The sequence below is a fragment of the Microcebus murinus genome, chromosome 11 (genome assembly GCF_040939455.1).
Source record: "Microcebus murinus isolate Inina chromosome 11, M.murinus_Inina_mat1.0, whole genome shotgun sequence".
NCBI classification, from domain to species: domain Eukaryota; kingdom Metazoa; phylum Chordata; class Mammalia; order Primates; family Cheirogaleidae; genus Microcebus; species Microcebus murinus.
In genome coordinates, this window is record NC_134114.1 from 66,654,378 (window position 1) to 66,668,088 (window position 13,711).

A 13,711-nucleotide genomic window follows, 5' to 3' on the forward strand; every position below is an offset into this window, starting at 1 on the left:
AATGGTTACTGTAGCAGCAAATTAATGCACATGGGTAGAGGACCACTGCTTATCATGGGAGTGGTAGTGAAAATATTCCCCACTTTCTCCTGCCCCTTTCGTTAAAGTGTGATGTTGGGCAAGTTATTTGCCTCAATGTCTTCAACACCTCAATGTCCTTCAGTGTCCTCCTAGGTAAAATAAGAATATTAGTGTCTAACTTACATGATTATCATGGGAATTAACTGGGTTAGTATGTGTGAAGCACAGAGAACGTTGCCAGACATATACTAAGTGCCTACATGTGTTTGCTACAAAGCGGTGTATATCATCTTCGCCTTAGGTAGCGCATCAATAATCATTCGAGGAGACAAGGGAGCGTCAGGAGAAGTTGGAATAGCCCCATCATCTAGGCATGTCCTCATTGGGGAGCCCTCAGCAAAATATAATGGTACTGCTATCATCAGGTAAGGGCTTCATGATTTTCCTTTGCCTATGTGGGGGTTATGAAGTTTTATTTAAATAATTAGTCTTAAATACAGCATTCGTTGTAATACATACATAGCCTGCAGGCATTATCATTTTATGTACTGGTAGCATCCTGGTGGAGCATAGCAATTGAAAATCTCTACCTATCTTGAAGTTAGATGATGAGGAGGTTTCTGATTCTTGGGTGATTTGCACAACCTGTGCCAAGGAAAGCACAGGGGGTTAAGATCAAAAGATCCGTGTTTTCAACCCTGTTTTGTCACTAAACATGTTGATTTGAGGGAGTTACTTCATCTCTGCAAGCTCATGTGCCTTAGCTATAAAATCGTTCCATAGAAAATCATCAAGGTCAAACATTTTGCTTCTAAGTGTCCCCAAATCAGGGTCCATCATATAACTAAATTAGTATGATCATAGACAAATTTGTTTTTCCCAAATTTTATGAGGAATGGGAAGCAGCTGTCAATAAAGTAGCTGGATTTGACTTAATACTTTATCCTTTATGCAAAAGTAATACTTTATCCTTTTCCATTAGCATGTGCATGCATGAAATGTTTTCTGTTCTTTTTTTTTTTTTTTTTTTTTTTTTGAGACAGAGTCTCGCTTTGTTGCACAGGCTAGAGTGAGTGCTGTGGCGTCAGCCTAGCTCACAGCAACCTCAAACTCCTAGGCTCAAGCAATCCTTCTGCCTCAGCCTCCCGAGTAGCTGGGACTACAGGCATGAGCCACCACGCCCGGCTAATTTTATATATATATATATATTATTTGGCCAATTAATTTCTTTCTATTTATAGTAGAGACGGGGTCTTGCTCTTGCTCAGGCTGGTTTCGAACTCCTGACCTCGAGCAATCCGCCCGCCTCGGCCTCCCAGAGTGCTAGGATTACAGGCTTGAGCCACCGCGCCTGGCCTGTTTTCTGTTCTTTAAGGAACTTTGTTAGGCTATTTATACTTTGTACCTGATGTGTTAAGTGAAAAATCTATAAATACTTATTTTTATTCCTTTAAACCTTATGCTTTTAGTGATCAGTTTTGCCAGTATTCTTACCAAGGTAGATTTACACTAGCTCAGTACTTCAGGTTACTATCTTAGGGTTTTAGGACTTTCTTTTGGTTTATAGTTGGTAGATGAGGTCATTTAAAAGCATAATGTCCTTGAAATAAATGAAAATAATGAAAAATAAATGGTTATTGTGGAAAGACACAGCAAATGTTTAGGAAAAATACCTTCAGTGAAAATGTATTGAATGTATATTTGTGTTGTTGTAGCCTTGTTCGTGGCCCAGGGATTCTGGGGGAGATCACGGTGTTCTGGGGCATATTCCCTCCTTCCATGGGGGAATTTGCTGAAACATCAGGGAAACTGACAATGCGAGATGGACAGTCTGCAGCCATTGTAGTAATACAGGTATGGATGTTAGCTGGTTTCTATTACGCCCCTTGCTGTGTGTGCATCTGGGGGGTGGGGGAGGGTAGGGGTGGGGTGGAGGTTAATATTACTGAGTTTGTTGTCGTTGTTTAGGTGATGGCTGTTTTTCTTTAAATTTTACAGATTCTACTATTAATGGCTCTTTTTGTCTTTTTCTAGGCTTTGAATGATGATATCCCTGAGGAAAAGTGTTTCTACGCATTTGAGCTGACTGCAGTCAGCGAGGGAGGGGTTCTGAGTGAGTCCAGCAGTGCCAACATCACGATGGTGGCCAGTGATTCTCCCTATGGCCAATTTGCCTTTGCACATGAGCAAATTCGAGTGGCAGAAGAAGTACAGAGGGTATAGTGTGAAATACTTAAAATTTTAGTATCATTTTTTGTTTTTGACATTATGAGTGACCTTTAAAATGTTTCCTTGATTCTACTCCAGCTTTTTACAAACTGATTAATTTGCTTCTAACATCATTATTTTAACATATAGTCTATATAATTTTTAAACTTACATATCATTTGAACATAATCCTTCCTGGTAAATAGAATCTTTAATTAGACACAATATAGTCTGATAGATTAAACATCTAAATCAAATGAGAAAACGTTGGCTGGGTGTGGTGGCTCATGCCTATAATGCAGCATTTTGGGAGGCTGAGGCGGGAGGATTGCTTGAGGCCAAGAGTTCAAGATCAAATAAGAAGATGCTTTTCGCATAGGTTAACATCACAATCATCCGTTCTGGTGGCTATTTTGGCCTGGTGAGACTGTGGTATGAGACTGTGAGCGGAACAGCGGAAGCAGGCTTGGATTTTGTCTCTGCAGCCGGGGAGCTCCTCTTTGAAGCAGGGGAGATGGGGAAGAGTCTGCATGTTGAAATCCTTAATGACGACCATCCTGAAGGCCCTGAGGAATTTTCTGTCACAATTACCAAGGTGGAACTCCAGGGAAGGTAAAGGAAAAAAGGAAATTAGGAAAAAGAAAATGAGAGAGAGAGAGAGAGAGCGCGCGAGCGAGCGCTCTACATTGTGCAGAGATTAATACCAAGCTGTAAAAGTTCTTTCCCTGCTTTTCTCCCGATGTGGGTGACATTAAGACAGGGCATAGAAGGGAAATTACGACAAAGACTTATATTTTGCAGTTTTCTAAAATGTAAGTTTTCCTCCTGAAAGGTGAAAGCATGTTTTTGTTGTGTGGATTCACTCTGGGCCACCAGGGGACATGATATGGGTTTCTAATAATTCGGTGAGGCAGTAGCCTAACTGTTCTCCCAGTCAAAGGTTAGCTGGCGTGGCAGAATTTGCTTCTCCTTATTTCTACGCCTGTGAAAGGGCTGGAGCAAAGGATTCCTTTCCTTGATATATCTGAAGGCTGTATGTATTGTCTTCTCTGGGTGAATAAGGTGGATACTTGCCCAATAGCAGTTTTCAAGTGGGGGAAAAAGTTGAGTCAAAGATATTTGGCCATCAATGTGCACCATGTTTTCAGTGAAGATCAGGAATTAACCATAATGAGTCCCTTTTAGTCCCTGATTTAGTGAGGCAGATTTGATGAGGTGGAAAACACATTTAGCATGCTTAAATACCCACAGGTGGAGCAGCTGTACAGGTACCTCTGCACAGATAGCAGATAGGTGGGACTTCAACTAGAATAAAGTTTGCATTTATAGAAGTCTTAAAGAAATTTTTCTGGTGCATGAAAATATTTTTGCATTCGTATTATAAATATCATGCTTTAAAACTTTTTAAAACTAAAATATTTCACTCAGTGACTTAGATAGTGTGTATATCATCCTGTCTTGGGGAAAAGAATATTGTGGGCTCACATACACTTCAAATTTTAAATTTCTCAAAAATACCCCTGTATCTGGTGATGGGAATGAATTTGCACTTATAGTAAATATGTTAATATTTGGACTAGTCACTGACTATTTTAATTAAATAAGTGCAATTTGGTAAAAGTAGCTCATTAAATGGGAGATCATATATGTGTTATTGACTAGCGCTTGGAGATTTTGCCTCTTTGCTACTTTTAAAAAAAAGTTTCTATATAAGTTTAATTCTAGGAAAACAAATTTTTCCTTCTAGATAAATTTCTAGGCTTCTTTTGATCTGCAGAGGAAAGTAGTATAACTCAATGCGTTTCCCTTTTTGCTTAGTTGCTAGAAAACTTACCACTCTGGTGTTCACTTACAGTGACTAGCTAATCTACAGCCCATCTCAGACTACTGATAACAGTTACTCTCATTATTTAATATATCGATCCTCAACTTTATAATTTTGTCTTATACATAATTAACCAGCTTTCTGCTTTTCAACACTAGGTGGGATATAAATACCAGGTCAATATAATTTGGATATTGAAGGAAGTGCCATTTTTTAGCGTCAAGAATTAAAAGTCATTTAAAGCCCTGAAAGTCAAAAGTTTTGTTTGATGATGGGAATAATATTCATCTACAAAAACTGCTTGTGCATAAATATGTCATTACAAATGTAAACTACCATCTATACTAAAGAATAGAGGCATTGATTATAATTGGTTTCCACATAAATTAAAATATTTTCTTGAATCTTGATGATTTAGCTTGAAATTATGGTGGCATGACTCTCACTACTTCCTTAAAGTAACCCTCTTAACCTATCACTGTAAGTCTACAGCCCAGCTAATTTACTATCTCTGAGTGCACTAGGCCCATAACTAAGGTATTTGTTCAGTTGTCATCCCCAAAAGCTCCTTTTATGGTAGCTTCTTCCCAATTTCCTATCCCATTGTCCAAGTTTAGTAACTTTATATTAGTTTTGGTTTCATGCAGGTCCAGGTAATTAAGAGCAGCACAGAAATCTGTTTCAAAACATCATTTTGGGGAAAAAAAAAAGTTAGTGTTGGGAATCTTTAAAAGTATTAAATACTTAATAGAACTAAGTTACAGGAGCTAAGAGAACCTTTCAAATCATGCTAAGCAATTATGTATTTCTTTTCTTTGTTGTATTTTATTTTGTTTTGTTTTGTATGACTTTGCAAGAGGGTATGATTTTACCATCCGAGAAAATGGACTTCAAATAGATCAACCTCCTGAAATAGGGAACATCTCCATTGTTCAAATTGTAATAATGAAAAATGATAATGCAGAGGGCATCATTGAATTTGATCCAAAGTATACTGCCTTCGAAGGTATGTTCTGTTAGCTTACTTATAAGTAAGTTTACCAGCACTTTCTGAATTACAAAGTACCTGAGCATGACATTCAGTTTGAATTCTCATATGTAAATTTTCTTGGTTTGTGGTATGTGTGTGTTTACACACATATATACCTTTATATATATTCATTTACTTATTTTGAAAATATATTTTTGGTTACCTTTGGGTAGTCTTGAACCTTGCTATGTGTGGCAAAGCTAAATGATTTAGGAACAAAACAATCTAGAAAAATTATGTTTAACTTTAAGATTATTAAAATGTTTCTGTTTCAAGCATTTTAATGAAAATCTTCCCAATTTATGCATATTTAATTTCATATATGATTAGAAATCAGTGAACATTCACTTTCTGATGAATAATCATCTTTGGAATGAATATTTTACTAGACTGCAGATGCAGGTTGTATCTGGATCTTTGATCTTGCTTTCTCAAAACAGTTCCTAGTAGGAGCTTAATTAATATTGCCAATTCACCCCTCCTGTAGAAGCAAAAATACAGAATACATGGTTTTATTCCTTCCTTGGTAGGAAGACAGGGCTTCCTTTCTAGGAAATGACTTTATTCAAGGCAGACTATGAATAAACTTTAAAAATACACATGTTATTAATATCTTGTTGCTACAATTAACTTGTTGGCTTTATTGCCTCTATCAAAATTCTTTGGTTATCTAGCCATTTTTAAAGTTTATCAAAAATTGCTTTAGGAGTTGGTGTATAATGACTTATCAGGAAGCCATCACTCTCTAGTTTGTGAACTTTAATCTGTAGCTAGTAAAAGTCCTGTTGCATTTTTGCATCAAGAAATAAATGAGACTTTGAATTTCTTTTTGTTTACTGTTCTCTGATTCACCATCTTTGGGAAATTTTAGTCAGTGCACATTTACTGTTACAATGTAAGTTCAATGTTATTTAGCTATAGCTAATGCGAACCCTAATAAATGATATTTTAATATGCAGAAGTTAGCATAGTTTAAGAAGAAATAAATTTATTTTTGAAAAGAATTAAGTTGAAATTAAACATTGAGGATCCATTTTCAGATTTTGAAGATTTCACAGGAACTGAAAATGTAATAGAATTATATTTATATCTTGACTTTTAAAACATTTGTGTGATATAAATAACATAAGCCTCATTTACTTATACTATTGTATTTATACTTCACTAAATCTGTAGAAGCAATCCAGAATGGTTTCCTTTTGGTACAATATTTTAAGTGTTTTTTTTGTGTGTGTTTGTGTTCATCTAACATTGTCTTAGAAAGCAAGGGTCATTTATTTGTATGTAGCACACAGAGGAAGGCTTATACTAATGATCAAATAGATTATTTAAATTCTGACTTTTACTGTTGACTATAACTTTCAACATCTGGTAAACTATATTCCTCCTTAAAAAAATGTCATGAGCTTTTCACCAACCACTCTTTGAAGTGATAAATGAAGAATGAAAAAATTGAGTGCTTACATTGTACCATTATATTTAATTGCCAGATTTAATTTGGCTGAATCTTATAAAAGTTGCTTTATCCAGTTTACCAGTTAATTATAAATTCTCATTACAGTGGAGGAAGATGTTGGGATGATCATGATCCCAGTGGTGAGGCTGCATGGAACCTATGGCCATGTGACAGCTGATTTCATCTCTCAGAGCTCCTCTGCCCTTCCTGGAGGTGTCGATTATATACTACATGGCAGTACAGTCACCTTTCAGCATGGACAGAACTTAAATTTTATAAATATTACCATCATTGATGACAATGAAAGGTTAGTCATACGGGAAATAATGTGGGCATACAAAAATCATGAATATTGTGTTCTTGTGTTCTAACCTTACATGTGTTTTGCACTGATGATAGAGCTCTAGATAATACATGTACCCATTGAGAAACAATGGATGAGAGACTGTTGGGGGTAGTGGGGTAGGGAGAAGGGCTGGGATACCATGGTGGTCGGATATGTCACTTCATTTCAAATAGAGGAAATAATAATTTCTGTTTCTCTAGACTTAAAAAGTCTAATCAGAATGTGGAAACATCCTTCAATTCACTTCCTTAATGCATTAAGCAATTAGAAAGAGGGCAGGAAAGTCTAATAACTGCCCTAGGCTATATAATATTGACATTGATCATTCATGCTTTTAGCTGAGCACCCTCTTCTTACCACTTGGTGTATGACTACTGTGCCTTGAATATGTATGACCAATTTGGAAAATGACTAGTTATTTGGATTTTACAAGCACTTTAATATGTTTAGACTAACGGAATTGCTCCTTCTTGCTATGCAGTGAATTTGAGGAGCCCATTGAAATTCTGCTCACTGGCGCTACCGGAGGAGCGGTCCTTGGGCGCCACCTAGTGAGCATAATCACGATTGCCAAGAATGACTCTCCTTTTGGCGTTGTAAGATTTCTCAATCAAAGCAAAATTTCTGTCCCTAACCCCAATTCCACAATGATTTTATCCTTGGTGCTGGAGCGGACCGGAGGACTCCTGGGAGAGATTCAGGTAGAGTTGTTTTTCTCATGATTTTAAAAATAGTTTTTGGTAGACTGAGTATGGTGTTGGATTTTCTTAGTCCCCAAAATATATTTATTTATTCAAAATCAATAAATATTTATTAATTGCTTTGTAAGTATAAAGCGGCTCTGAGTCCAATGAAGTGCATATAAATGTTCAAGGCATACATATGACTTCAGGGAATTCTTGAGAGCATGTTATAAATTAGGTGAATGGTTCTGGTAAAATTCATCAATTCAGTATTTGATGAGTGCTTTCTACATGCCAGATCCTGTTCTAAATACTGAGAACATCATGGGGGACTAGACAGACCTCATCTCTGTTTTCATAGACTTTTCATTTTAGTAAGTAGAGTTGGACAATAAACAGTTAATAAGTACAAAGAAAATTCTCTGATAACAGTAAGGGCTCTGCTTGTAAAATTGGGAGACACAATTGTGAGTGGTCTGGCGGGTGTTGAGGGTGTGAGATTTAAGCTGAAAGCTGAATTTTGAGGAAGAGGTTAGACGGGTGAGCATTTAAGAACTTCATGCTTGAGGTATGGAGAGGCCCATGTGGTCGGGGGGCCTTGAGGTGAGGGGATGACAGCATGAGATAGAGCGGAGGGCTCAGTAGGGGTTTCACCACATAGAATCTCCTAAGCCAGTTTAAAGATTTCAATCCAAGTTCAAATAGAATGCTATTAGAAAGTTGTGAGCCGGGGAATAATGCCACCAGATTGTCATTTAAAGCAGCTCATTTGTGTCTGCTTTGAAGAAAATGGATTGTGCAGAATCCACTGCCAGCAGCATGGGAGCAGGGAGGATGGTTAGGAGGCTGCTGCTCTCTACCGTAAGGGTCAAAGCTGACCGTGACCCAGCAAGGTGGTGGAGGTAGAGATGGCGAGAAAGGGGCAGAATATGTTTTGGAGGAAAAATTAACCTGGCTAAATGGAGACTAAGGGAAAGAGGACTCAAGGGTAACTCCAAGAAGTATTGTTTGGCAGCTGGATAAATTGTAGTGGTATTTTGCTGAGATGCAGAAGTTTGGGGGGAAATCAGGAGTTCTGTTTTGAACACACACATTTGAGGTACTACTCGACATCCCAGTGGAGGAGTCAAGTAGGCAGGGGAATGTGCCGGTGCGTGTTGTGGGGTGGGGAAGACACAGATGGGGAAGGTGTGGTCGTGTGGGGAGCCATCTGAACCTGTGGGACTCAAGGAGTATGGAGAGAGGTGTGATAATGTAGAGCCGGGCCCTGGGCTCCTGGCATTTAAGGATCAGAGGAGGGAGAGCCAGTAAAGAAGACAGAGAAGTAAAGGAGGAGGAAAACTAGGAAAGCATGTATCCTAGAAGTACCATGTAAGCCAAGAAAGACAGGACAGTGTTTCAAGAAGGAAGTGTTCAGCTGGGTCCAATGCGGATGAAAGATCAAGTAAGAACCTGAATGAAGTGCTCAGTTTTCTTTCTTCATGATGATATAGAAGGGATACAATTTTAAATTACAGAAACTTAAAATATGTAGTTTATATTTGCAAATACTGTTTTTTTTTAAAAATGAATTTATCAAATAAGGATTTGCTAGAGATATCCAGAATAGTTTAAAAAATAATATTTTTTCTTTTTTTCTTTTTTTTTTTTTTTTTTTTTGAGACAGAGTCTTGCTTTGTTGCCCAGGCTAGAGTGAGTGCCATGGCGTCAGCCTAGCTCACAGCAACCTCAGACTCCTGGGCTCAAGCGATCCTCCTGCCTCAGCCTCCCGAGTAGCTGGGACTACAGGCATGCGCCACCATGCCCGGCTAATTTTTTGTATATATTTTTAGTTGGCCAATTAATTTCTTTCCATTTATAGTAGAGACGGGGTCTCGCTCTTGCTCAGGCTGGTTTCGAACTCCTGAACTCGAGCAATCCGCCCGCCTCGGCCTCCCAGAGAGCTAGGACTACAGGCGTGAGCCACCATGCCCGGCCTAATATTTTTTCTTAATACTACATATTCTGTGTGATTCTTTGCTTAAAACTGATCATTTCTATTAAAAAAAATAAAAAAAAAAACCTCCTGCAGGTGAACTGGGAGATAGTAGGACCCAATTCTCAGGAAGCCTTACCACCACAGAACAGAGACATTGCAGAGCCAGTGAGCGGGTTCTTCTATTTTGGAGAAGGAGAAGGTGGAGTGAGAACTATAATTCTGACAATCTATCCTCATGAAGAAATTGAAGTTGAAGAGACTTTCATTATTAAACTTAAACTTGCAAAAGGAGAAGCTAAATTAGACTCCAGAGCTAAAGATGTTACATTAACAGTAAGTCTGGCTTTCTGTTTCTCACAAAATTTTGGATTTAATGGATTTATCAGAAAATACATTTACATTTGCCAAAATTCTGTATATTCATGATGAATTGAAAATTACAAAACAAAATGAAGTCATAATAATTCTGATGGGTCAAACATTCTGGTTTTTATGTTCATTACATGGCCTGATTATGGGTAATATTTTTTTAAAAATGTTTTTAATATAGTGACAAATACTTATTTTACAACATTTAAGAAGACTTGGTGTTTTTAGAATATTTGGTACTTTTGGAGAGGAGGTATGTGTTATATCATCCTAAACATTGAATATCTTTGTCATCAAAACACATAAAAATTGTTAACTGGTTGTAGGTCAGATTATTTGAAGGAAAATTATTATTTGTTCCAATAGCACAATGATGTGAGTGGATCAGACCTGAGTTCAGTGTACTTAACATGAACTACCCAGTCAGTTGGGGCAGAAAGTGGTGGGGACCAAGGCTACTGAAGACAATGCAGAGGGATGGCACAGCATTTTTATGTTTGGAAAATACTCTTGTTTGGAGTCTATGGCAGTCAGAGTTTTCTAGAAAAACAGAATTAATAGGAGAGAGAGAGAGAGAGAGAGAGAGAGAGAGAGAGAGAGAGAGAGAGAGCAAGCAGACAGAAAGAATTTAAGGAATTGACTCACATGACTGTGGGGCCTGGCAAGTCCAAATCCATGGAGTAAGGGTGTCAGACAGGAAACTCAGAAAAGAGTTGAAGCTGTGGTCTTGAGTTTGAATTTTGTAGGGCCATCAAATATGCTAGAAACTCAAGCAGGATTCCTACATTAGTCTTGAGGTAAAAATTCCTTTTTCTCCAGGAAGCCTCTGTTTAAGCTCTTAAGGCCTTCAACTTAAGTGTAGATGAGGCCCACCACATTCTCACGCATAATCTGCTTTACTTAGAGTCAACTGATGGTAAATGTTAATCATGTCTAGAAGATACCTTCATAGCAACACCTAGACTAGTGTTTGACCCAACAACTGGGAACCTTAGTCTTGCCAATTTGCATATAATTAACCATCACAGAGATTTTTGCCTCTCTCTCCATGTTATATCATAGCTAGTAGAAAGAAATTAGCTAAATTTAACTGGTTAAATGTAGCAAATATGAGATGAATAAGGCAAAACTCAGGCATCAAAGTACTATCCTTTTGGGATTCTACAAATTGTTGATGTCTGGATACTTATTCCCATCATATTTATTTGAGGAATAAGAACTTAGTTGTTCTAGACAGCAGTCAGGGTGGTAAAGAAGTTTTTAAAAAATGAGGTAGCTAGGTGGATTATATTCAAGTGTTATTTCTATGTTTCTTACCTTGCTTTATCTGTGTATTAATATGTTAGATACTGTAATTTTTTCCATAGTTCTATATATTAATTACTCTGCTCTCTGTTTATGTTTTTTAGATACAAAAGTTTGGTGATCCAAATGGAGTTGTACAGTTTGCTCCTGAGTCTCTATCTAAGAAGACGTACTCAGAGCCACCAGCTTTGGAAGGGCCCCTCCTCATTACTTTCTTTGTCAGTAGAGTCAAGGGCACCTTTGGAGAGATTACGGTATCATATTTAATTTGATTTTTCTAAGTAGAGTGCCAATTTGCCTAACAAATGTGGTTAAGAGGGGCAGAGAAACTGTCAAAGTTTTTGATAAACTGAAGTCACTTGAGTTTTCAGAGAAACTGAGAGGCTTCATTTAAGCACCTTTTGGCTCTCCAGCCAGCATCAACCTCTAGCTATCTCCCTGAATTAAATTTGGTGACAATTAGTTTAGAAAGCTCTTTCCCATACTTTATTATGAAGGACTGAGATATTTTATATTTTATTGTTTGCTATAATAGGAAGCCTTTCCCACTTAAGCCTCATAATGATTTTTATGAATTCTTAATAATATTTTTCAGGGCTTTATTTCTTGATATAATTTTTTCCATTTAGCAACTGTTTTTTAAGAGGTTGCATTTGTGTGTGTGCATTGATAGAGAATGTTGGAGATACCCTTGTAAACCTCATGATATTTGGCTAACAGATCAAGGTAATTTGTGTGCTAGAAAAACATTTTTAAAAAAATTTCTCGGCCGGGCGCTGTGGCTCACGCCTGTAATCCTAGCTCTTGGGAGGCCGAGGCGGGCGGATTGCTCAAGGTCAGGAGTTCAAAACCAGCCTGAGCAAGAGCGAGACCCCGTCTCTACTATAAATAGAAAGAAATTAATTGGCCAACTGATATATATATAAAAAATTAGCCGGGCATGGTGGCACATGCCTGTAGTCCCAGCTACTCGGGAGGCTGAGGCAGAAGGATCACTCAAGCCCAGGAGTTTGAGGTTGCTGTGAGCTAGGCTGACGCCACGGCACTCACTCTAGCCTGGACAACAAAGCGAGACTCTGTCTCAAAAAAAAAAAAAAATTTCTCTACACACTTACCTCTCCTCCTCCTGTATTGGAGATATACTGGTACTTCTTCAGTTGAAACTTCATGGTTTGGAGACCAAGAATTTTTGGAATATAATGATAAATTCTTGATATTCTATAGATACTAGCTTTTTTTTTTTTTTTTTTTTTTTTTTTTTTATTTTGGCATATTATGGGGGTACAGATTTTAAGGTTTCAATAAATGCCCATTCCCCCCCTCCCCCCAAAAGTCTGAGTCTCCAATACTAGCTTTTAATAAAAAACAAAAACAAATTCTGATGTGAATTTTTAAGTTATCGACCTATCTTTTACCTTCAAATATTGCCTAGTGTTCAGTAATGTATTTGTGGAACTGTCAGTTTAAAGTTAACTTTCTTCTCTTTATATCTTCAAATTATGCTATTATTTTAGAAGCAGGTGAAATCATGAGATTTTGTAATCTTGTCCTACAAATTGCATATGACAGCCTGAAAGAGCTAATATCCTTTCCACACTAACATATACTAGAACGTTTGGCTTTGGATATAATGATGCACAATTAAAATTTATTTTTTGTGCATTACAGAGGAAAACATAATTTAAAGGATTTTGGTTCAATATACTCAATTATATAATTTTGTTGGATTTTTCCCCTTTTATTTTTACTGGGTTTTTACAGGTTTACTGGGAATTAAATAGTGAGTTTGATATTACTGATGACTTTTCTTCCACAACTGGATTTTTCACCATTGCTGATGGAGAGAGTGAAGCTAGCTTTGATGTCCATTTGCTACCAGATGATATGCCTGAGGTAGAGGAAGATTATTTCATCCAGCTTGTGTCTGTAGAGGGAGGAGCAGAACTAGATCCGGAGAAGTGCATCGCATGGTTCTCTGTTTATGCAAACGATGACCCACATGGAGTATTTGCCCTATATTCAGATCGCCAGTCAATACTTATTGGGCAGAACCTAATTAGATCCATCCAAATTAACATAACCCGGCTTGCTGGAACATTTGGAGATGTAGCTGTTGGATTTCGAATATCGTCTGATCATAAAGAGCAGCCGATTGTTGCTGAAAATGCAGCGAGGCAGCTGGTGATCAAAGATGGTGCCAGATATAATGTGGACACAGTGCCAATAAAGAATCAGGTTTGTGGGGTTCCTTCAGTTTCCTCATCATTCCAACAAAACTCCTTTAGGGGAGCCCTTGCTTACATCATGATCAGTTTAAAGACTTATTCAGGTATTTAAAGGTATCCATGAAAAATGCCTTAGAAAATGCATAATTAATGGATAATACATTTGTAGATTATAAATAAATAAGTGTATTCCTATTTGGGAATAATACATTTTTGTCTAGATTATAGCAGACACTTATTTAGCACTTATAAAGTTTAGAAACTG

General features: G+C 37.4%; 1 protein-coding gene across 3 annotated transcripts in view; it reads left to right on the top strand.

Annotated features, from left to right (window-relative positions):
* ADGRV1 (adhesion G protein-coupled receptor V1) overlaps positions 1–13,711 on the top strand; it is a 468,628-nt gene that overhangs the window by 146,043 nt on the left and 308,874 nt on the right. For all 3 annotated transcript variants that reach the window (XM_076008180.1, XM_076008181.1, XM_076008182.1), the window contains 10 exons: positions 323–446; positions 1,737–1,875; positions 2,056–2,238; positions 2,609–2,841; positions 4,912–5,060; positions 6,646–6,847; positions 7,368–7,587; positions 9,641–9,880; positions 11,326–11,475; positions 12,983–13,456. In XM_076008180.1, coding sequence (XP_075864295.1) covers positions 323–446; positions 1,737–1,875; positions 2,056–2,238; positions 2,609–2,841; positions 4,912–5,060; positions 6,646–6,847; positions 7,368–7,587; positions 9,641–9,880; positions 11,326–11,475; positions 12,983–13,456 — 2,114 coding nt within the window. The remainder of the gene's footprint in view (positions 1–322; positions 447–1,736; positions 1,876–2,055; positions 2,239–2,608; positions 2,842–4,911; positions 5,061–6,645; positions 6,848–7,367; positions 7,588–9,640; positions 9,881–11,325; positions 11,476–12,982; positions 13,457–13,711) is intronic.